General features: G+C 43.8%; 1 protein-coding gene across 3 annotated transcripts in view; it reads left to right on the forward strand.

The window, feature by feature from the left end:
• The window catches only part of LOC128891630 (protein rhomboid-like), a 129,945-nt gene extending 105,000 nt beyond the window's left edge, over nucleotides 1-24,945 (forward strand). For 2 of the 3 annotated variants that reach the window (XM_054151269.1, XM_054151268.1), the window contains 4 exons: nucleotides 15,026-15,290; nucleotides 22,077-22,247; nucleotides 23,122-23,277; nucleotides 24,362-24,945. In XM_054151269.1, the coding sequence (XP_054007244.1) occupies nucleotides 15,036-15,290; nucleotides 22,077-22,247; nucleotides 23,122-23,277; nucleotides 24,362-24,682 (903 nt within the window). In that variant the 5' untranslated portion in view covers nucleotides 15,026-15,035 and the 3' untranslated portion in view covers nucleotides 24,683-24,945. Of the gene's footprint in view, nucleotides 1-5,683; nucleotides 7,514-15,025; nucleotides 15,291-22,076; nucleotides 22,248-23,121; nucleotides 23,278-24,361 lie in introns of those variants that run through there. The other variant, XM_054151270.1, reaches the window with a different exon arrangement.
• The last annotated feature ends 6 nt before the right edge of the window (nucleotides 24,946-24,951 follow it).

Raw genomic sequence — 24,951 nt, forward strand, 5'->3', positions numbered from 1 at the left:
AGAACCTGTTTACGAAACTTGCTCGGAAATAGAAATTTCACGAAGTAAGTAACCCGAGATGATGCTTAACACTAATTCACAAAGTATAGTAGACAATTTTATATGATTTATATAAAGTTACGTAATAACTACCACCTTGAATTTATTTGGCAAAAGCCTGAAAGCGATGAAAGCCTGGCAAATTCCGACGAACAAGGCACGATGGTTCGTTCCATCGTGATCGATGACCGTCAAGGAACAGAAACAAACGTCGGCAACCGGTGTGTTTGCGAATGGTGGTCCGTCCTCCTCGCATAGCTTTGCACAAGGAATCCGCAAACACAACGCGCGCCGTCGTCGCCGTGCAAACAGCCTGAATCCCCAGCCCGTAACATGGAACTGTGGCTCTCATTAGCGAGTTGCGAATTACACGCGTAATTACGCGTTTGTCCGTTTCTTCTCCTGGAGGAGCACGTCGAAAATATGCATTTAGAAACTTACAATAATCAACCGAGAGTACGCCGAGCAACGATGTGCCAAGGAGGACAAACGGAACAAAATGGAAGCTAGGATGGCAGGATGTCTGGTTGCTTCAAGAAGTGTGTTGGGGGGCGGATAGAAACTAATTAAAAGACTTTATTGTTTAGTTTTCTGGTTTCGTTAGCGGAAGGGTGGGATCTTGATGTTTCTAGTTTTTAGAGTTTGTGATTTTCTGTGTCTGGGACTGTGAGAGTTTGTGATACTCAGTGTCTGAGATTGTGAGATGTTTGTGATTCTCATTGGCTGAGATTGTGAGAGTTTGTGATACTCAGTGTCTGAGATTGTGAGAATTTGTGATTCTCATTGCTTGAGATTGTTAGTATTTGTGATTCTCAGTGTCTGAGATTGTGAGAATTTGTGATTCTCAGTGTCTGAGATTACGAGAGTTTGTGATTCTCAGTGCCTCAGATAGTAAGAGTTTGTGATTCTCATTGCCTAAGACTCTAGTAAGCATCTGTGATTCTCAGTGTCTGCGACAACGAGGGTTTGTGATTCTCATTGCCTCAGATTTGTTCTATTCTAATCATTCATTTTCTCTATACTTCTACCATTTCAACTCCTCAAAAATACTGTCTAAAATACATTTCCCGCATTCCCCTTATCCCCGTTCTTTAAATATAGACTATACCAGAATTTTCCAATCCTCGAAGCGTATAAGTAAGTTCGGCAGATGGAACTTGGGGAAACATCGTCCCGAAGCTCCGGTTTCTCGGGAGCGTAATTGGCACAACGTGTTCCTCGATAACGAGCACATTTCTCGCAAGCAGGGAGGAAAACCGGTAAAAATGACGAATCGAACGGAGTCGAGCCAGAAAATAGACTGGGGAAAGCTCGGTACAATTGGAGCTGCTTGATGATTTAAGGGGCTGTGTATGGACAGACCTGGAGGCTAATCGTGGCAATATTTCTGTTTCCCTTACCGAGAGTGCTGGCGGAGTCACAGTGCTATAAAATAAAGTCTTCTCGGGGCTTAATAAACCGCGCGAAACTACCGTGCAATTAGATTGCGATCTTTTCCAAAGTCTCTTTTAATTAATTAATTTTGAGGAATTCGAGGGAAATCGAAATCTGTTGCTTCTGCAGAACGCTCATTTATATCTCGAAGATTAGAAGAAGATTATCTCGAAAATATTTTCTTAGTTAAGGTAGCGTTGATCCGAGATTCAAAAATAAAGATAACAAAATTGAGAAGATTCCTTGGAGATTGTTATTCATGAAAAGTATTCGCATCACCCACATCACTTTCAGAATTAATTCCATACGTACGTAACGCGTTAAACAAATCACCGGCAAACGATACCGGCCCGATTACAAATAACTCCACGAGTTTCCAAAAGATTGCGATCTAATTGCACGAAAGTTTCACGGAACGCGAAACCCGTGGGCTTTGAAACCTCGAAAAACAATTCCGTCCGATGGGGACAATTAAATCCGCATAACCAAAGGCTCCACTCTAACAAATCGCGACGATGATTTATTAAAAACCGGGTGAACAATTCAACAAAGAACGAGGCGAAGTCGCGCTCGAGAGGAATCGTCGCCGCATGAAATGCGGAAGGGGGGGGGGGGCATTTCAGCCCGCGGCTTTGAAATATTCATTAAGCCTCTCGCTTGCTTTGACGAAACAATGTTTCGTTGTAAGAAACCGTGAGCGTTTTTGCCCGCCAATCGGCTCGGAATGATTTAATAAACGCAATGTCGCTCTAATCCCGCGCAATCGCGATTCGCACGCGCGTTGACTCTCCCTCCCCTTCCCCCTCGCTGAATATTCGCTGATAAGGCAAGAGGCTGGAGCTACAGGGCTGCTCGAACGGTCCGACATTGTTCGAAAGAAAGCTTTTCTCTCGTGGAATATTGAAGGAAGAACAGAATCGAATGTTAATTGAATTTTCTTCTGGGCGAGCGTGTCGGCTCTTGCTTCTCTTATTCTTGTCGCGAATTATTGCATTTTATTTCTTATTGTACTTGTATAAATTGTATTCAAATCGAAGTTGTCCAACTTTGCTATGTTTATATAAATCAGAGCGACCGAGGATTATTTATGAGGTTGTTTTCTGTGGTACTTTACATTCATTTGGTTCTTGCTTTACGTTACTTCGCATTTGTATTTGTTTACGTGGTTTATTAGCGAAGTAATTAGAAGTCTGTTGGGGTCCTATAGCTCTAATCAAACGTAACTACAGCCCCTGAGGATTCACACAAAGTAGTTCTACATTTTATATTAATTCTCTATATTATCATGTAAAATAACAACCTCTACGCTACTCACGTCTCATTAGCACTTTAATGACCGGTAGCGTTCGGACATACAGTCAGTGTAACAAGTACGCTACAAAAATTGAACCTAGATAGGAATTTATTTTATTCTGCAAACATTATAACATGAACTTTACTTTCAATCTTTTTTATATTCTTGCATATTGTTTGCATTTTGTAGTTTCTTGCGCACTCCAATTTCTTTTAATTTCATATATTTATTTTATTAATTAATTTCAAGGGAAGAAATAATTAACCAACATTCCCACGTACTTTTCATGTTAACCTCTTATTCCTTTTCTTATTCATTTTATTTTAAATTGGTTACTGTACGAATAGTTCTTACACCGACTGTATATGTACTTAAATTTAATACTATTGTTTAGTTTCATAATACAAGAGCGTGATACGAAATTTATTTTATCCATTGGAATATATAATTTTACGAATTATATTTACGTAACATTTCATCATTCCCATAACAGTGGGAGCATACAATGGGATCGTACTATCTCGTTAAAAATTGTGAAAGTTTCGCTTGCCATGGAAAAGAGACGATTAATGGGCTACCGGTCGGCGAACCGTTAATATTCTGCGAATACTTGCGCGAAATTCATATTTTCACGGGTAAAAAAAAAAAGAAGAATCGAACCCGAAACGAGAGTCTCGACTTCTAAACGGTCTTAAAAAAAAAATCTCGAAGCTATGGAATTTAGGACTTGCGCCAGTATCACGAACAAGAAACAGTTCAATTATGTACCGTGTCAAATATTTGCCAGCTTCGGCGAAAGCTGAAAAAACAACGGGGCAAACGGGTTCTGTAAACGCCGGGGAAGTTTTCCTGTCGACACGCGTGTTTTCGTTCGGTTACAAACGCGCCCTGGACGTTTTCCAATTAAACGATCGAACCGTGTTCTTGTAAGTTTCCACGGGCGGAAAATTCGGAAAAAGGTTCCGTGTTGTCGACAGCTTGTAACGAAGCCGTCGGTAATCATCGTTAAAATGAATCTCTCGAGGATATCTAATGAAACGTAGGTGCTTAGGTGTTTCGATCCTGATCGCAGGTTCTTATTAGAACATTTCTCGGTGAATTCCGTTCCGGAACGAACGTAGAAACTCTTCTTGTCGAGGAAAGTAAAATACTCGTTTCTTCCTAATCGCTGCTTTAACGATTTTCCGCTTATTTCAATTTTCACAGATCTGCTTCTGTGTATCGAGTAATTTTTGTAATTGAGAAATAAATAATCCATTCGGTCCTCCGAGTAAAAATTCTACGTTCTTATCTAAATCTTCATATCTGTTTCCGTATTATACCGGAGATTCTGAGGCTCGCGAACGCGGTCGCATAAATTACCTGAGGTTCTTCAAGGCTGTGACGGCACCGAGCCTTCACGCAGCAAATCTAAAATACCTAATGTTTCTTTGGGTTTAATTTCTTTGGAGCTCGAAGTGCTAATAAAATGATTCTCGGTGAGGTAAAGATGACCTTACTCTCAAATCTAGATAGCTTAGAATTCATGGCGATAGAATGCTAAGAAACATCTCGAGTTGCTGGTAGATACCAGAAAAAAAGGTCTCTGTTATTCTCCCGTCTGTCACCACAAAGGCGATAAATTATCTCGCGAATATGATTTCTAGCTAGTAATAATCACGCTTCGAGGTCCACGGTAATGAAAAGCAACGCGTACGTGGCTTTCAAGGATCTTCGCATAATCAACGCTGTTAGACGTACGTTGCCATTCAAGAGTATCTAATTTCTAGTTACGTGTACTTTAACCGACGTTATCAGGTTGTACAATTCCATTCGCGGTCTGACAACCTCGAGCTAGGATCTTTCCGTTCAAAAGTTTTCCATCTTCGACGCGAACCTATCGCGTTAGACTCTCTCCGAGCGTATTTGAATCGTCGCCAATTTAAACAGAACGTCTGAGGGGGTTTGTAAAGAAAATCACTTGGTTCCAGAAGTCGCGACGGATGAATACGACCATCGATCATCCCAGTCGTCGAGAAAATAGATTCTACGCGGCGCTATACAATTCCGAAGCTAATGTCTTCGCGTGGCACAAAGGTGTATCTGTACGAAACAACAAAGAACTCGAATCTGACGTCGTTAACGATACCACTCGAGCGGTGTCAGTTCTTCGCGATTCGTGGGTCGGATTATTTATTCTACCAGGAAGGATCTTTGGCTCGATCAAAGAGAATCGTGCCGTCTGCTACCTACACCGAATCCGACGATAGATTCCTTTGAATCAACGATGCGAGAGAATCCTAATAAATCCAATGCGAACCGAAGATTCTCGTTTCTCTCGTTTCTCTCTCGATTCTCGTACGTAGGTTTCTTTTCTTTTAATCAAATATTGTAGAAACAGCGCACTGAACCAGTTTTTGGCCAACAAGTAAAGTTATCAAATTGCTAATAAAAACGAGAAGGTTCACGTTAAATAAAAAAAACCGCTACGTACGTTTTATAGCCAATAGTGTTTGTTCTAGATTTTATACACAACGAGAAAACCGTCCTCGAAAAAAAAAAGTCAATTTTGATGACTCGATCTGTCGCTGCTATTTTCTACTAAAATTATGCTACAACAATTTCTCTTCATTCTTCAACGGGTGTCGAATAAACTCTGTAAAAAGAAATCCTATTCCTTTTGCGATACTCTCGAAATTAATGATCAAAGTTAGACCTTCTTTTCAGCTTCCAAAGCGGTGTTACCCTTTCATTAAATTTAGAAGGAATTTATCGCAATTTGTTTGTTTGTCAACTTCGAGGCTATTCGGTCTACGATGAAAAGGGAATAATAACAGCAGAGTGTTCCGCGGTTAAGCCAGCATTTTATTGCCTCGGCTACTCGAAACCCTGCCTTCCCATCGTAACTCGATCCTTTCCTACATTCTGTCGCGCGAAATTACTTTCCCTGGGTCCCTCTAACGTGCATCGCAATTACGCGTAAACAGAATTTCCGATCCTTTCTAAACCGGCTCATTAACGGTGCACGGAAAGTGGAATATCCATTTTTGAGTATTACTTTTTGAAAAATCAAAAAACACAGGTTCCTGCGTGTTAAGAACAATCAAGGAATAAAGAATTTACACCGGTCGCATTAACAAAGATATAAATTTTAATAATAGAAAAATAAAAAAAAACTCTTCTTGTGCCATTCACATGGGGCAGTGATTATACATACTTTTTCAAGACTTCTCGATTCGGTGCTGAGTTGACTTCCGTGCCTGACACAATTTCAAATAAACCTTTTAGGAGACAACTCATTTGAAACTGCAGTATCTGTCTCAAAACGCTAGATTCAAGCCTAAACGATCTCGTTACTACACCAACACATCGATAAACAAATAAAGAACGCACACATTTAGAAAGTACATAGATCTTTACAGTATCCGTCCAAATTCAAGATCGAACTCCCTCGTTAATGCACGCGTACATTAATAAACAGATAAAGAACGCACACATTTAGAAAGCAAATAGATCTCCACAGTATCCGTCCAAATTCGAACTCCCTCGTTAACGCACCGTACATTAATAAACAAATAAAGAAGTCCTGAAACACCGAAACACGACCGACCCCGCGACCCATCCAAAACCGAAATTGACTCCGAAAAGAAAAAACTCCCCCGGCGGCAGACGAAATTGAAAAGGGACTCGGAGGACCGCGGTGTTTTCATCTGCCCGTTTAATTTCCTTTTAACGAGTTTCGCGGAACGGTCAGTCGATTGCTGCGCGGTCGGGTCAAGTTTGAAATTCCAGATCGTGGGCCGATTGATCGCGCGAACGGCGAACGACTCGCCAGTTTCCACACGGCAGCCTTGAGTCGCCGGTTACATAATTAATGCAAAGACGACGGCCAGCGAGCTGGTCTCTCCAAGCTAAGTACATTCGCCCGTCGACGATTCGATGCGTCGCGTTCGAACGCAGACTCTCTGAGATTTTATTCTTTCTTTTCTTTCTTTCTTTCTTTCTTTTTTTTTTCATTTTCCGCCTGGTTTGTCAATTATTTTCTCACACCGTCACACCGCGTATTGGATCGTTTCGGTCTTTCGATGCGCGCTGATCGCGCTCTTCCGTTTTGCGTAACCGGTGCTCCAGTTCGGACGCGAGTTTCGTCGGTGGACAGTGGCCTGGTTGGAATTTAGCGAGAACCGTGGAAGGATACAGTACTCCGGTGTGCGTTACGGTCTACTTGCGGGAACCAGAGACGGGCGAAATTTTGTTCGAATTATCGATCGTGGAGGGGGACGAAGTTCAGCGAATTTTGGGACATCGTTCGATTATCGTTTTGTGTGATAGATTTTATTTTGCGGTTCGAATTTTCATTCTCGTGGAATAAATGGTGGTCAGAGTGCTGTGCATTAGATACTTGAGAATTTTATTTTAATGACGAACAAAGTTCGAGTGGGGGATTATAGTCTTTAGTTGTCGCTGTAATAAATCTTATTTTATTGCTCGGTGCATCTTTCTTTCATTGCTCGAGGATTTTGTTTGTGTAACATTCGGAGAGAAAAAGCGACAGTGTAGTGATTTATTATCGAAACTTTTTCGACCGAGCAATTAAATTTTTTTATTGTTCACAGTAACGTGATTTATGTTTCGCTGTACCTGAAATTCAAATTTTTTATTCGGCGAACGACGCGTGGAAAATAGATTATTTGAAAAATTTTACTTGTTTCTGGTGGACAGCGACTGCGGTGAAGAGTTAGAGGCAATAAACATGAAGATCTAAAGGTATAGCAGTAAACAAATTTATATCAGTAGTATAAATAACTCGATAATAACATTTCGAATACCCAACCACTCCTACAACAATTAATCACACAAAACAAAAAATAGACCCAGCTCAAAATTGCTTGCAAGACGTCGATTAAAAAATCAATACTCTGATTAATACCAAATAAAATACAACATACACTCAAAACAGTTTTCGAATACCAAGTTACAGCCACTAAAAATACGATAAAATCTAAGATGGAAAAAAAGGTGAAAGGACACTTTTCGACCTCGAAAGAAGGCCCAACTCGAGCGCCCGATGGCAAGAAGTACAAATGCACGACCATTAATTATTCCAGCGGCTCGACCAACGGGGGCTACACACGATTGGCTCATTAATTTTCAGCGACGTTCTATCGACTTTCTGTCACGAGCCCTTGCCACTCCGAAATCCCGATCCGCGTTGGCGCGGCGACCACAAATCAAAATTGCAACCGAACACGCCTAAATAATTTCCAAGCTTCCCTTCCCCTCCACAGCCGTACCGGACGACGGTTCCGTGTCTTTTTTCTCCTTTTGCCTCGCGGAAAGAGCGTGATGCACGCGAGTTGCGCAACCACGATGTCTGAACGTATTCGCGAGTAGCTCGGACACGCGGCGAAAGTTGGCGCGGCGGTTTTAGGGGTTGCTTGATTTAGGAATTTCCGGATGCCTGGCATTTCCGGTACGTCTCTCTAAAATTTCTAGCGTATTTATTTCGACGATTTTTACAAGGAAAGGTTGTTAGGTGTTCGCCTCCGATTGTTTTGATTTTTTGATATGTTTTAAAGGACCGAAAAATATGATACACGTATTTTTCTCAAAGCGGATTTTTTGAAAATTTCGATCGTACTTTTCCGTTAAAAGGAATTCATCTCGATTCTAACAATTTCAAGGAAAACTATGAACGAAGTGAAACGAGAAAAAATACAAATTGGAAATGTATCGTATTAAATCACGCCTCGTTTCACCAAAAATATCCCATCGATGAATGTCCACTTCAACCCCCGGTGTGTCAAGTTCTTCCCGTAACACGTTTCACGGAATCATTCCCCCTAAAACGACCTAAATAAAGCGATCCCCCAAACGTTTACATTGCGCTTGTTGAGCGACAAATTTGCGTTAACTTTTTCGCTGGACATTCGTCGTTGTCGATGGGAATTTAAAGCAGCGGGAGGGAAACAGTGTCCAAAACCCATCAACTCGAATCACCCACACACACGCACACACACACACACCACCCCCTCATAAACGTCGCCCATTTCTCGAGATAACACCGATAATGATTAATCACGGCGTACGATAATTGATCGGGTGAATAAACGATTAAATAAACGACCGTTCGTTCGGTGAAAAAGCTCGCCTCGGCAATTTCCATTCAACGTGTTTCGATTTGTATCGAGCTTACGGTTCAATGATCCGTGTCTCGATTAATTTTTGCGTTCCGTCGTTCGACGACACTCCGTGTATCGAACCCGTTCGTTTCGAGAGTGGGCCGCGATTTTCTGTCGCGCTTGGACACGTTATCGCTGGAATCGTTCGATAGGTCAAATCATTTTTTTTTTCCATGTCGAATTCACTGCCTCGACAGTTCAAGATACTCGAGACAAATGGCGATGCACATTTCGCGTGAAAATTATGTTAAAAATTGTTCAAATTTTGTATGCAAATATATTTCTTCCATCTGGGACTGATAGAATTTACGCTATTTGTCTACATTATTCGTCGCTTCATCATCGGATCTCATTCAACAATCCCTCACTTTATGCTTTACAATCGGAATATATCACCATCTTGTTTCTGTAATATTGATCCCAGATTAAGAATTGCCCTGAGATCCTTTTTCTCTAAACTGCACCGAAATAAAAGCGTAAAGACCTAATCCAGGCCTAATCTAGAGCCTGAGAGGCCTGAAGGATCCAAAGAATTTCTTACTGAGTCCGTTTGAGTTAAACAAAAAATATCATGGATCACTTTAAAGGTAAAGTTCGACCTGAAAATGAACGAAAACAGGCAAATTCGATCGGCAGACGTTTGGGGGCGAACGATGATAAGGCGATGGGTAGGAAAGTTCGGCGTACCGGTGCCTAATGAAGCATTGACGCGTCCAGCAAAAGCGTGTACCTGTCCGCACGTAATTAACGTAACGGGCGTCTGGCCGTCGGCCACGCAAATCAAACGTACGCGGGCGTATACGAGGAGCGGCGTAATTAAGGCCTCTCCCTGGTTTGCGGGAAGAACAATGCGGGCTGCTCCCGCATAGATCACGCGCCGATGATCACGATGCACTCGATGACGCGCAGTCGACTGTGTCGTCGATCTCACGTCTTTCGATTGGCGATTCCCTGCGTCGGTTTTAGAGGGAACTCGATCCCAAGGCTTGGATTTTCTCGTTCGTGGGTTATTCGAGAATAAAGAAATAGCGTTAGTCTGTATTTTTTACCCACCGACCCTTCCTTATAACCAGATTATCATGTCACAATCTTTTTAATATATAAAAACGTTGGGGCGTATGTGTGTCTGACCATTACGGCTGAACCTCCTTTCTTGGGTGAGGCGGTTCAACCGTAAAAGGAGATTCAACCGTAACGGTCAGACTGAAACTATCCACCTTGTATTCACGCCATATGTTCGTGTGGTGGTTTTCATTGAAAAACGACCCTTTATATTTAAACAAAAAGAAAGTCTTGGCGAAATCTGGACCCGATAGGCGAATAAACAGTATTCCATGCGGGTGAAATCGCGAGGCGCAGCTAGTCCTATCTAAATGATAATCCTGAAATCCAGTGTCACTCGATTTCACTCTTCCGAAAACGATAATAACAGCCTGCCAATAATAAACAGCCAGCAATCCTCCGCCACTGATAATGCGACAATCGATTAAAAGTGCCCCGGTGTATCCCGACAAAGAGACCAGAGGGAAACAATCGCGATTATTTTCCCGATAGCGTCGATGCACGGGTAGCGTTCGCGTTTCCATACCCTTTGTCACGGAATATCCTTTTTAACTTCGTCCCTGCCCCGTAATACAAACGACACACGGTTGTTTCACGCGAAAAAAGAAAAAACGGCACACGCACGCGCCGTGCAAAATGAGAAAATAAATATTAAAAACCGTGCTCGGCCGTTGTCATAATCAGGGATTAAAATTCAGGAGTGGTAAATTTTAAAAAAGCTCGTTTCCCATTTATCCAGCTTTGGCGGGGTGGCGAGATGAAAGTCGCTGGCAATTAAAACTGGAGAAAAGAACAACCAGTGTCCCTGTTTCCCTTTCCCTTTCCCCGTACACCACGAAATTCATTTACTAGAGAGAGAGAGAGAGAGAGAGAGGGAGAGAGAGAGAGGGTAGTAGAACGATCCTCGAGCGCTCGCGATCGTTTATCATCGAAACGCCCGTTACAATAATGAACATCAAACGCGGTTTCGCGTTGCTGTCTGCGGAAAACGCACGCTTACGCCGTAAAGGTGAGGGGTGCGGTTGAGGAGGGGGCGAGGACATTGATTTACCTGCGGTCGAAAGTGCACCGTGCGTTTCCGTTTCCGCGAGCCCGCGTGTTTCAAGTGGCTGCCAATGATCGTTTCGTGGCCCTCGAACGCTCTGCGACATCGATTTCCACGGGCCAGAGGGGGATTATTATTCTCCCGACGGGGACAGACACCCTTTCTCTGATTTAGGCCACCCTCTTCACCACCCCCATTCCAGAATGCCGCGTTTCAACTGCAACCGAATACACGGCCACCACTTTTCGGACGCGTTCCATTGACTCTGTCCGCGAATCTGAGATTCGCGTAGATAGGGGTAGTTCAGAGGGAAGGTATCGGTTGAAACGGGGCTGCGTTTTGGTTTCTTGAGCCTCCGTGGAGCCCTGTGGATGTGAAGAGTCGTAGATTCTAGCTTCAAGCAGGTGGGAGTTTGAGGAATGAGAAGTCAGATTGTTATTAATATTATTATACTTGGTGTTGGGGCTATTTTTTATTTGTATATGAACGATATTTTACTTTGGACTCGGTGATAAATCGTACGATAAAATTGAGAAATAAATCTGCCGGTTGTAACAGAACGCAAATCCTTAAGTAACCCCCGTGAAATATATTGGGATTGTCTGGAAAGTCAATGCCGATTTTTGGTAGGGGGTACAGGTCTGAATATGTCACCAATAACATGTATACATCTCCTTAAAAAGGGGAAAAGGTCGTAATGGTCGTGGAACAAAACGATACTCACGTAAATTCAATAAATATACAGTCAGTGTAAGAAGTATTCGTACAGCAACCCCATTTAAAATAAATGGTTCTTATACGAATACTTATTACACTGATTGTATATTAAAATTCAAACGTGCCTTTGAATTTTTCTTAAAAATTGAACTTTCTGAACATCCCAATACTTTATGATACAAAACAAAAGCTCGATCTAAATCAAATTCAACCATCGTACCCAATCAAACAATTAAACAAAATTAAACTTCTCCGACTCTCTTTCGCCAAGCAGAAAGTTGAATTAAACTCCATAAATAAATAAATGCGAGTCCCTTCGAAAAAATACTTTTCAATCCCCCGGAAACATTGCCACTCACCCTCCGGGACATTTTTCTCGAGAATCATTAGATCCAACGTCGACATTTTGGAGATTCCTCCCCGGAATCGATTCGTCCCGGTCCAGAGGGACTTCGAGGGCGGTGCGGCAGGTCTGGTTTCGTGGATGTCCTCGGTTTCGCGGAGGCTCCGTTCCCAACGTGGCCCGATAACTCACAGGCAAATTCTATGGTGGCTCGAAAACACGGGCCGAACAAAGACCGACGCTGGAACGGACAAAGGGGTCGGCCTGAATTGACCCCGACCGAAACTTCTTCCTCTCGCTTGGTCCTGCTCGGTGCAAGTCCTTTCCCCAAGCGTCCTCCTCTTCGCCGCTCATCCACCGCGGCGGGCCACCTCCGCCTTTCGCTGTCTCTGCCATTTGCGAGCCCGTGTCGTCCTCGACACCGCTGGATGAGCAACTGCATCCCTGTACTTCGTGCCGCGCGCAAATGAATGCACCTCGACGTGTCCTGGATTAAAGGGCGCCGTTGGTCCGTCGGAGCTAACGAGACAGGAAAAATCTCTCGCGAGAGAAACCACGGCGACGAAGTCTCTCGCGGTCGAGGGCCTGTTAATACGGGGTTGCCTTTGTTTGGACTGCTGGCTTTGATAAGGGTGATACGTCGTGTTTATCGCAGGGTTTCAGAGAAATTATTCTTGGCGGGTGTAGGGGATGTTTTGGAAGCTATAGTTGCGTGATTTGAGGATAGGTTTGCGGTGGAAGGGAGAGAATATGCTTCTATGGTTGTTGGATTTTTTCATGCATATATTAACCCTTTGCGCTCGAGGCATTTTTCTATAGAATCAAATCCAGTCCATTTTTATAATACATTTCTGTGAAACCAAAAACTCTACTTCGAAGAAAAACATCTACGAACGTTCGTGACTCGATGCATTATTATTTCAATTAATACTTAGTCGTATTCTGATGTAAGTGAATTTGACATTGTACGTTCACAAAATCACTTTTAAATTACATATGTCGCCCTAGAGGCCCCACCCGAGCGCAAAGGGTTATCCAGCTGTGATTGACGAGTATACTCGTGATGCGTAAAATTTAGTTACCATTGCTTATTTAAGAGTATGTTTCACGTATTAATTTGAGTAGCAGAAGTGGCATGAATTTTTGAAAAGACCCAATGTATAATCTTTGCGACCCAATATTACTCTGTGTGCCACTGTACCTGTCGTAGCTTTGGCTCTCGCGACACACGGAAAAGTGGGCGCCAGAGCCGACTGGTTAATGGACTAAAAAAGAACAGTTACTGCTTCTACAAAAAGCTCTCGACCGCGTTGTAGCGGAAGGCTTAGCGAGGAAGTCGCGGATTTATCGAAGGCGAGCCCCGTTCGAGAAGGAACGGCCGCGTGTAGCGCTCGGACCGTGTACTTGAAACCGCATACAAATTAATTCCCACCCGTTGGCGGGCAGTAAAGTGCGGCTAAAGTGAGTTTAGGGAGCCATACGCGTGTAATAGCGCGGGCGAAAGCTCTTCGCGCTAATTATGAATTCCGGTTCTACTGCTACTGTTCACCGACGCCGCCCCCTTCCTTTCTTTTTAATCGTTCGTTTCGGGGCGAAAGAAAACCGTTTAATTAATATTCCGCCTCACGTAGCTCGCGAAACGTTCCCGTTTCTTTTACCGTGCTTTTCTTCCACCGACTCGATCTCTTTTCCTCGAGGTCGCGTCGACGGCGATCACGTTTCCACTTGTACCTCTCTCCACGACTTTAGCCCGGGGTGTATTTCACGATAATCTTAGCGTCGACGAGAAAAAGGATATCCCCGGGCACGAAAGTGTCCGTAAATTGCGATTAGTCGCGTTCGTGGCCGAGCTTTCGCGCGATAACTGAACCGGAGGGGGGTTCGTGATTTAGTCACTGAAACACCGCCTATATTTCTCTGCTCTGCGGGGATGTTGCTGATCCTGCAAGATAAAAAGGCTCGCGCCTCGATGCACAGAGGGCGAAGACCTCTGACTCTCGAAAGCTTGAACCCTTAGAAAGGTAAAAGTCCAGAGCTCCAACCTTGGAAAGCTGATGGTCCGTAGCTCCAACCTTGGATACTTCAAAGTCCAAGGCTCCAAATTTGTAAGGCTCAAGGTCTAAATCCCCAACCTTGGATACCTCAAAGTTTAAGGCTCCAAATTTGAAACGCTCAAGGCCCGAAGCTCCAACCTTCGAAAGCTGAAGTTTCAAAGCCCCAACTTTGGATACCCCAAATTCCAAGGCTCCGAATTCGAAAAGCTAAAAGTCCAAAGTTTCAACCTTCGAAATCTTGAAAACGAAAGCTGCGGTAACTCCATAGATAGACGCTTCACCCACAAAAATTCCAAGGAAAAGCTATCCCTATTCTCCGGAGGTAAATAGAGTCCCCATTCTTGAAATATTCGACTACTGGCCCCGCGGGTCCAAATCCAGCCACAACTCCAACCCCTCAAATCCCTCTCCATCCCCCATGACCCCCATTATAATTTCTTATCTCGCCGAAAACTGTTTTCAACTTTTCCCGAGGTCTCCGAGGAACGCGAAAAGTACCTGCTCGGTTAAAATTCTCCCCCGTTCCCTGCAGTGCATCCAGAAATTGAAAAATACCAGGAAACTAGTTACCATAAGTCTGCACAAGGGAAACATCGCCCCGAGTCCGTGTTCAATAAGAATTCCCCGCTAAAAGATAAATATTCCGTTCCGAAAAGCCATGGAACAAGCACGTTCCATTATCGCGATAAGTAAATCGCCTCGGAGTTCCCTCACAGTTGAATTTCCCAGGCGACTGCGAGCGCGCTCGAGACGAACGAATTATTTCATAATAGCAGCCCTCGAAGGGTGACCGTTAACGCGAACATTATGCGCAGTTGGTGTCCACTCGAATCCTGGAGCCTAACGAGGCCGTCGTTGCCCTTTTTTTTTTCGTAGGTAGGCCAAGATGGACGTCGAGGCTGCACTCCTGGAGAACTCTCCGACCCTCTCGACCATCTCGTCGGATTGCACGGACACGACGTACTCCGGCCCTGGGTCGCCCTACTCACCGGAGTCGCCGATCATCGTCAAGTCCTCCTACAAGAAGACTAAGGATGACGAGGTCACGCCCAGACCGACTCCCAGGCATCCGTTGCCGCCCAGGAAGCCCAACTTTCGGATACGACCGCCCTACCTTATGATCTGCATCAGCATCGTCGAGGTGAGTCTTCGTAAGCTGTCGCTGAGAGCGGTCTAACGGAGTGGACGTGCTCTCTGGAATGTTAAAGATGAGTTTGCGAGATTGGGATATCGTTTTTGGGTGGTCGGGAGAGCAAGGGTGCCTTCGGTTGGCTCGGAAATGAAGTTTAGATGCGGGATAAGAGGCGATGGGTGGAGTCAGGGGGTCTGGTGGGGGTATACGGTCAGTGACCTTGAGTGGCCAATTTATTTGTCCCGGAGACTGTGATCCGAGATCGTGGTCTGAACGTGGAATGGTCCCTTGAAGGTGGACCGTGTATCGCAGCCTTTTGATCTGATTGACCATATACAAGGTGGCCCACATAATTCTTAACAGCTCGATATCTCGAATACTATACCATCGATTTTAAAGTTCTTGGTCTTAAATTGCATGGATCTAAAAGGCCTTTCTAACTACGTAAACGTGAAGTGCTCTCCACACCTTCTCTTTTAAAAGAGGAGGGGGTACCTTTATAATTTTAAATGTTACGTATTTAAATTGTACAGGAAAGAACAAGTAAAGACAATGGTTCCAAACGTGTTCAAGTGACACAAGCTCATGGCACAACTGGTAATAATTTAAATAAAATAAATAGCCATTGGTCAAAGTAGAATCGTCTTTAATTTAAAAAGAATGAAACTGTTTTTATATACATGCCATAGATCCTCCTTTTAAATCATCCCTCGAGGTATCGCCAATATAAATTGATTTCTCCTTAATAAATATCCGACTTTGGAGTATCGGTTCCACATCGGCGTATTCATTCGCGATACAGAAAAATAAATGGCTCCTCCGGGCAGTCCTCCAGGGGCATTTCGACGTCTCCTGGACCCCCCCGGTCAATTTCCTCGTTGATATTAAACGGCAGAACACCGGCAGCTGTCCCAAACCGCGCGAAAGGTGGACGGGAGCCCAATCACAGTCGTTTTATCGCGAACCTCGGTCGATTATTGTAGCCATGAACTAACGGAATTCGATTTCGAGGCAGAGACTCGATTCCACGGCTACCCTAGGCCACCCCCTCAGCCGTCCCAACCCCCTCGCAATCTCGAGCGTTTCATTAACTCCCCGCTGGCGTTAACTTCTGTTTTATTGCGCGAAACTGCGGCGAAGAAGGGTACATTTAACTCGACGGTTTTAACTTGGCTGCGCGCAGATGAGCTTCGGAGAAAGCTAGAACAAGCTCAGACAGTAGTCCTCTTTTAACAAACAAACAAACAAACAAAGATTAAGATTCTTGTGAGCGACGCTCGAAACATTCGATGTTTCTTATGGAAAATCCTCATCGTCGCCGGAGGATTTCTTAACCCTTTATTGGGGGTAACTTTCACGTCACGTACTAATTATTATACTTCCATGTTTTACCAAATAATTTTAGTTTTTTCGTAAGATAACGTATGTATAAATCTTCGTTATATTAGAGGGACCGAAAAGTAATCGAAATGTCTTCGCCTTGGTTTTGCAATGTAAGTTTTGCAATGAAAAATCGAAGGACTTTTTTTTAAGAAGGAGATCAACTGCCTTTACGCCGGCAAAAAGTGTTAGAGAATTGTGGAAATTATTTTGTTGATTAGTATTTAAGAATTCTTTAATAAGTAAACGTCGATGCTTCGCTCCCCCTAATATAATCTTTCTAGTTGCTACTAAATGGCGTTTTTTTTTTTTTTTTGTTTTTATTAACTCATAAGAAGTTTGAATGCGCAAGAAATTATAAAATGTACACAGTACGCGATAGTATAAAATAATATAATCCTCGGTCGCTATAATTTCAAGCATACTCCAACGTAAATAACACCGTGAAAATAATCACCGTAAATAATATTACTATCGAAATCTTCTATGACTCTCGAAATAAAACTTTTACGTCCCTAAGATAAAAGAAAGACTCGAACTGTTCGGAACCCACGACTCAATTATTATCGAGCTCAGGGGTGGATCCACGCGTTTTTGGGAGAGGCAATGAGGGGCCACTTTCTCTCGTTTCCTCTCGTTCTTTTTTTTTTTTTTCGTGCCCCCTACGCCGCGAGTTCTTCTCGACCACGAGTTTCTTGAAATACCGGTACGATGTTCGTTCGTGAACTCGTGCGTATAATTGAGAAGAGATTCCCATCGGGCCCCCCTCCGTCCTTGTCCCGCCGCCTCCGCGACGCATTAGCTCGGCTAATGGGAAATCTTTCAAGCTTGGCCAGCTCGTGCTCGAACCCCGTGTCTTCGGGTAATTTCTACGATTTTTCGTTCCTGCGAGTTTCCCGTCCGGGGAAACGTTCGATCTTCTGGGCGTTTCGCTCGAAGCTCCTCTGGAATGTCGGCGATCTCGCTGATCTTTCTACGAAATCTGTTTTTGAAAATTAATTTCTCTCTCGGACAACTATGAACGATAGACTTTTTTTCTTTTATATTTGGGGAGACCGAAGGTTTCGTTTCAAGTATAAAAATGATTTCCACAACGTAGACAAACTTTTGTTCGACAACACTTGGGATACACCGGTCTATCTTTAAAAAGTAAAACCATCCGCGATCGACGCGAAGAGTATATCCTCGCAGTAATTACCGGTCGTGGCGGCTGGGAAAAATAAAAGCTCGAGCGTTTCCAGTTTCGTCGGAAGAGGCTAATCGCCATCTGTACTCCCGTCCAGTTTCGCGCGATGGAACGAATACGATAACGCGTTTCCAGGATGTTTAATGAAACGCCGAGATAGCGGAAACGACGATATCCGGTTTTACCTGGCCTCTCACCGAATGCTCGACTTCGCCCGCTGCGACGTAATAATCGGTCGGGTTCTTCTCCGAGTAATATCGCCGGAGATAGGATAACGAACGCGATAAATCAACCGTAAAAGCGCCACCGTAAATATGGCTCGTTAGAGGATTCGCTAATAAATCACGGGGAAAAGTTTCCTAGGAACTGGCGCCGTCGAGAATCGGCACTGATTGCCGCATTAGTATCGCGAGCATTCCGATGCAACTTTCGCGGAAACGGTCGTCGGTGGTGCATCGATAAATTTGTTATTTAGCACGAGAGCGAGGTTAGGTTAGGCGCTACAGGCAAATTTTCGGCTTGGCGTAAGTACAGCGTGGGCTACATTTAGGGTAGTCAGGGGGTTGATGTCTGTGTCACATTTTATTCTCCTTGGTGGGAGCGTTTCTTGAAATAGAAAAATAGGGGAGGTCGATTCGAGGCTTCTCAGGTATGGATCTATTATGAAAGATTATTATTTGGGGTATTTATTATTTAGTAAATGCGTATACAGTTAGTCCCATGAGTATATGGTATAAACTTCGGAGTATATTACGGTATAAAATGTAGAGCTTGCAAAATACGGAATATTCAAGTATCATAGAGAATGATACATGGAATAATAGCATAATGCATCGAGATACAACGAAATACTACATATCGCAACACGGTGAAATACTGCAAAATACCAGTATATTACCGAATAAACCGGTAAAATATGATGCTTGAATAAACTACCGTAAACTACGTCTATCGAAGAATGTTTGACTAAATTCAATAACAGTTTTAATATTACCGAATGAATTTTTCATTATAAATATGTGTACGAATAATACATGTATACATTTATGTAAACATATTTGTACAAACATACACTTGGAAACATCTAACCTAACATTTAATTTGAACGAGTTTCTTCGATAAACGTAGAGAGTACGAATATTTATGGGACTGACTTCCTCTTTCTCTTTTTACTTTTCCCACCCCCAATTTTTTGACGATCTTCCCTTGCTGTCGCCGAGGGAATAGACGTACACGTACGTAAGAAGAAAGTCGACGCGTTTCGGGATCGTGCCACGACCCCCCGCCGCCTAGGTCAGCTCTTCCGGTGATAATAATTGCTTTGAAGTTCCGGGAGTCGTTATGGCCGGGTCGCGGCACCGAAGAATGCGTCCAATCTAGAACGACTGAACTTAAAATTGCGGGAAAATGTAACGGGGGGATAGTAAAACGACAATGAACGTTCCCCGGGCTAATGAAACGTCGAGATACGCCGGGACGATACCGCGGTCACGTGAAACCTCGATCCAACCCCCTCGCTCCCTGCCTTTATAATGATCGCAGGGCGTCGTCCATCTTTATGTGTCGTTCATCCCTGCCCCGTTTAAAAAGCCAGGTGTACTTCCGGAACTTTCTTGAAACAAGAAACTTTTACTGTGTGTGTTTTACTGTGTGCTGGCGATGCTTCGTGGAAGTTGCAAAAATATCTTCGAGTTGGAATATTTGTCGAAGTGTTATAATTTTTTTTCCAAGGGTCTTTATGCCACGGATTGGGGGATACTCGTGGCATGGGAATTCAGGAGATTCGAAAATTTTGATTTGCGAATCTCAGGGATGGTTAAAGGGTGGCCAGAGTATTTTTTAAAATCGTCAGTAACAATTTGAAGTGTCTCGAGAAATGTTTGGGGTAACACTAGTACCGTGTAGATACGAGAAGTTGCCTAGTACATCTAGCAATGGTCGTAGTATAATTAGATTATAGAGTTCTACGATATCCAATAAAATCCCACCAAAGAAATGAAAAGAATCGACTCCAAGGGATCCTGCCAAAGCGCTCCTTCGGTTCGAAGTATAGGAAGGCGAGAAAGAAAAGACGAAGGGGGGTGTGTCGAGAGTGGAATATGTAAATCCTTTTCGAGCCAACCGTGGCCCGAATTTCCGAGGGTTCCGACCGTTTTCCAAGACGGCAAACATAACAGCACATTAAGCGCTAGCGAGACTGAAACCTCGCGATGCTCGTAAAAGCCGTGACGTAAAAATGGATGGCCCGGGGGCGCCGCCCCCGCAGCCCCAAAAGTGCCGCGTATCCACCGCTAGCAGATGATTTACAGAGAGAGGGAGGGAGGGAGGGCTGTCGCGGCGCGAACACGTAAAAAGAGGATATCAGAAAAAGATGGCGCGAAAGGATACAGGAATTCGCACAATTTGTGGCCGCCGTTGTCGTGGTCCTTTTTCCGTCGTAACTTCTGGACAAACTGGCGGAGTAAACACGGGTCTTCGAAAGCTAAAAGCTCCGAGAATGAAAACCACCCTCGAACAATAACCGTTTAAATTAGCGTTCGTTCGAAATTAAAATCGAACAAAGTCTTATTCGCGGTTTGCATCGGATCTACGGGAATTAATTCTGAAGAAACGGATGCCTGTTCGGACTTCTAATTTTACACGATGTTTATGTGTATCTTGAAGCTTAAGAAAATAATTTTTTAATTATCCATACGTATGTCCGTTTCCTTGGAATTAATTCCAAAAGATGCCTCCACTTTGGACCAACTCGCACCCCTTTATAGGGCTCCGTTACCGAAGCTTTCGTTTATTTCTCGATTATAGAAAAATGAACCGACTAAAATTAATAACAAATTAAAACACACGTCCCGACAGTAATCAGTCTTTCCTCTGCCATAGCGTGCCGTCACTTATCGTCGTCACGAGTCCGCGTGCGTTCGTTCTATTGTAGAAGGGCTGATAATGACGGCGGTTTATTCACCGTTCAAATAATACAGTCTTGATTAATTACCGTTCTGTGGACAGAATTTCCGTTAAATTATTCTCTAGATCGTTCGCCGATAACGGGCAGCTCGGATTTTACATCCTTTGACCGTGGCCACGGACCGTATCGGGTCTCTGTGTATAAATTTAATCGATTCCCGGCGATAATTTCGCGCAATTCTAACGAAAAAGTGCGCAACCGTAATCCTCTGTTCCGTGGATTATCGTTTCCCTGGAAGTCTGTAAATAATTGAGTACGTTCCGTGATTTCCTCTCTAATTTAATAATATCGAATTAACTTTGTCCACTGAGCGAGCGAGAATTCATAATGGACCGAAATCGTTCCATGCAATGATAACAATAATAATAATAGCAAAATAGCGAGAATAATGCACAGTGACCGAGGAATTATCGAACACTGGCTCTTTGGGAAAGAAAGCACAAATTGTCAAGAAAAAAAAGCAACTTGCACCAGGCTTCCGTGCTAATTAAAATAAAAAAAAAAAAGATTTATTTTATTCCGACATCTTTATTATCAAGCGTTACGTCAGTGTGATATTTTTTAGACATGCACCCGTACTGTCCACTGTTCCAAAAATCGATCGCAAGCATCGAGCGTTACGTCAGTGTGACATTTTTCAGATATGCACCCGTACTATTTGTAAATGATGTTCAATCGTAAAAAATACGCGATGATTCGATACGACATACCTTCTATCATACCTGTTCTATATCTTTTCCTCCGAGTAATTTTATTTAGTTTTCTCCATACGTCCAGTTAACCCTTTGCACTCGAGGCCTTTTTTTCTGGTATCTACCAGCAACTCGAGATGCTTTCTTAGCATTCTATCGCCACGAATGCTAAAGTTATATTGACTTCGAAAATGAGCTCTCTAATTTGAGATTTGCGAATCAGGTCACCTTTGTCTCAACGACAATCATTTTATTGGCACTTCGAGTTCCAAAGAAATTAAACGTAAAAAAAACCTAGTGGTGACTGAGAGTCACCTCTCGAGTGCAAAGGGTTAATTTATGTTCGTTAAAACTCTCCACATTTTTCTGTCATCTCTCTGCGATTTTTCGTTCGTAATAATTCTTCGCGTAATAATTCTAAGATACTCTAGATTTTTCGTTCGTAATAATTCTTCGCGTAATAATTCTAAGATACTCCACGTATCTTGTTTAACCTCACCTAATTTGGTGGCACGCCGTAGTTATTTAGCAATGTCCATCGGAGGATTGAAACTTGATCTCGATGACGATAGATAGCCGTCCACTGCCTGGGGGATGAGGTGACCTTGCGCAGGTGGTTGGTCTACGACCCCCGTCAGAGGGTCCAGGGATGGAGGTTCGCCTCGTACATGCTCCTGCACTCGAACGCGCTTCACCTTGCACTCAACGTGGTCATCCAGCTGGTGCTGGCCACTCCGCTCGAGGTGAGTTAATCAGACTAATTGCCGGGGCTGTTGCGAGCCGCCCTTTTTTTCCTTTCCACTCGCGAGCCCCCAAAGCGTACTTTTTCCGTGGCCGTCGCGTCGATTTGATCGATTTCGTTGCCCCGAAAGAGTTGAATCGAGTGGAAACCGCTCGGAGGGAGAGATGCTAGACGCCGCCAACGAAGCAATTCTAATCGTTGGGGCAATTTCGTGGCGACTCGACTAACCCACTTCGTATAATTAACACGCGTGTCGAGATGCTCGTTCCTCGGGCATCAGCTTTTTAGTTTATGGCGATCTCGCTTCAATATTTTGGAAGGCGTGTTTCGGTTGGAGCCAATAAAGAATGTCTTCGACGATCTGTAGCGGTTTTGTGATTTAATCAAGAAAGACGTAAGGATGTTTACGATTGATTAATTAAAAAAATTCAATGAATTATAAAATTTGCAATTGATTGAATTATTTAAATATTCATACCATATTTATTACATATTCACTCGATTATACATATAAATACTCGTACCACAAATATTTGTATCCTCCTTATCTATCGAAGAAGTTTGACTAAATTAAATAATAGTTTCGATATCGCCAAATGAATTTTTCATTATAAATATATATGCGAATATGCTTATATATGTAAACATCAAACCTTCCGTTTCATTTAAACAAATTTTGTTCGATTGCCATAGAGGGTACAAATATTTATACGACTGACTGTGTATTCCAAAGGATTAATCAGAACAACCCTATCCGGAAGAAGCCAACATATCCCGGGCCCCAATTCTCTGCCCTCCTCGTTTATTCAGCCGAAAATTCCCGTGTCCCATGAAAAAAACAAACACCAAACACAGAAAAAACTTCGTACCACCAGGTGGAGCAGGGTCGAATGGGGGTGGCTGCGATCTACCTGTGGGGTGGCGTCTGCGGAGCCCTCGGAGCATCCCTCCTACAGCCTAGTCTCTTTCTGATGGGCGCCTCGGCAGGTGTTTACGCGTTGCTTACCAGCCATCTAGCGCACCTTTACTTGGTAAGTCCGAAGAAACGGTTTGTCCATCGGTTCGTATTTTTCGCGACCATTGGCCCAGAAAAAAAAACTCGACGAAACACCCCGAAGTTTCCTTTCTTCGGCTTCCTCCGACCCCCCCCCCCCCCCAAGCTCGTCCCTGTACCCTTCCTTACCGTTAAATCTCGTTAAACGGGGAATAATAAAATCTTCGGATCGATATTGGTCGAAACGCTCGCAGAGGGAAACTGGAGTCTTCTTAGGGCTGGAAAGGGTGCGGAGGGTGGGGGTTTGAAAAACTGCGGAGTTTCAGGGGATTAACCGGGGGATCGCCAAGCTCTTGAATCCTGGTTCGGCTTCGTCGCGATTGTTTTTCAGATGTTTGTCCATTCCGAAGTTACGCTCAGTGCAGTTTTATCGAAGTTACGCTATTTTTTGTGCTTTTTCGGGGATCGATCGTTTCTTGTTGTTCGTGAATCGACGCCTTTTCTGGGGCAAACTTTGTCCGCGAATGACGATTGGTAAGGGGAATCTGTTTAAGGGGAATTGCGTATATTGACCAGCGATTATTGCTTTTAGTCGGTGTAGCATTCTAAAATGGACTGTTTACTCGTATTCGATTCGAGTACAGTTCTTTCAGAGATTCTTTCGTGATGAGGTTTCGGTACCGTTGGTAACTGTAGGAAATAGACCCGGATTTTTATACTTGGAATTTGAAGAAACTGATCTTGGTGGCCATACGAGATTTAAATAATGCCAGAGACCGAGGAAAATTGTTTTAGACGTCTTAATGATATTTTAAAGTTTTATATTTGCTGAAGCAATAGTTACTAAAGTTCGTACAGCTAAAGAATAAAAATAACTTTTTCTGTTTATAGTCCTCTGAAAACCGTTCTTCCAAGGTCCCAACAGTACCTGAATAGCAACATTTAGACTTGCAGGATAAGTTACTCCACTCGACATCGATTTCCATTCGTCTCTACCAAACAAAACCAATCAGTCCTCCTCTTTCTTCCCCAAAACATTCATAAATTCGTATTTCTGGTCCAGTTGGACGTAAACAGAGCCACGAACAGCCACAAACAAGGTGATCCTTGGTCTGTTCCAGTGCCACGGTGAACTTCGTTACGCCAGCTGGCGTCTGGCCGCCGTGTTGCTTTTGGCCAGCGCAGACGTCGCGTCTCTCCCGATCCCAGCTCTTCTGGGTTGCGGAAGGGTCGGCTGGGCCGCTCATGTGGCTGGCGCCCTCGCCGGGCCTCTCCTCGGCCTGGCCGTGTTCCCCAATCAGAGCAAGAAGGACGCCAGGGGACGAAGATTCGTCAGGTTCGTCCGTCTCTTGTCGGCCGTCAGCGTGATGCTGCTGGTGGTGGGCGCCATCTTCGGCAACATCTATCTGATCGCGCTGCCTCAGCTCAGGAAGCCGTCCTGACAGAGGATCGAGCTGCTCGTCAAGTTCTGCAGACGGTCCTTCCTCATCATCAAGATCCGGGAGGCCGCTGAGAGCGTTTTCGAGTAGATTCTCACCTTGGAATCTCAACGGAATGGGAATTCTCGCGATCCTGGTCAGGAGACGAACAGCGACGAGAGCTCGAAGGCCTGCGGGGCCTCTAAAGGGAGATTGGAAGCGGTTTGGACCGGATTTGAAGCTGAGTTTGTCCTGGAGTTTAGACTTTGGACGAACTCGGACGATCAAAGTGA

Source organism: Hylaeus anthracinus, unplaced genomic scaffold (genome assembly GCF_026225885.1).
Source record: "Hylaeus anthracinus isolate JK02 unplaced genomic scaffold, UHH_iyHylAnth1.0_haploid 12002, whole genome shotgun sequence".
In the NCBI taxonomy this organism is placed as follows: domain Eukaryota; kingdom Metazoa; phylum Arthropoda; class Insecta; order Hymenoptera; family Colletidae; genus Hylaeus; species Hylaeus anthracinus.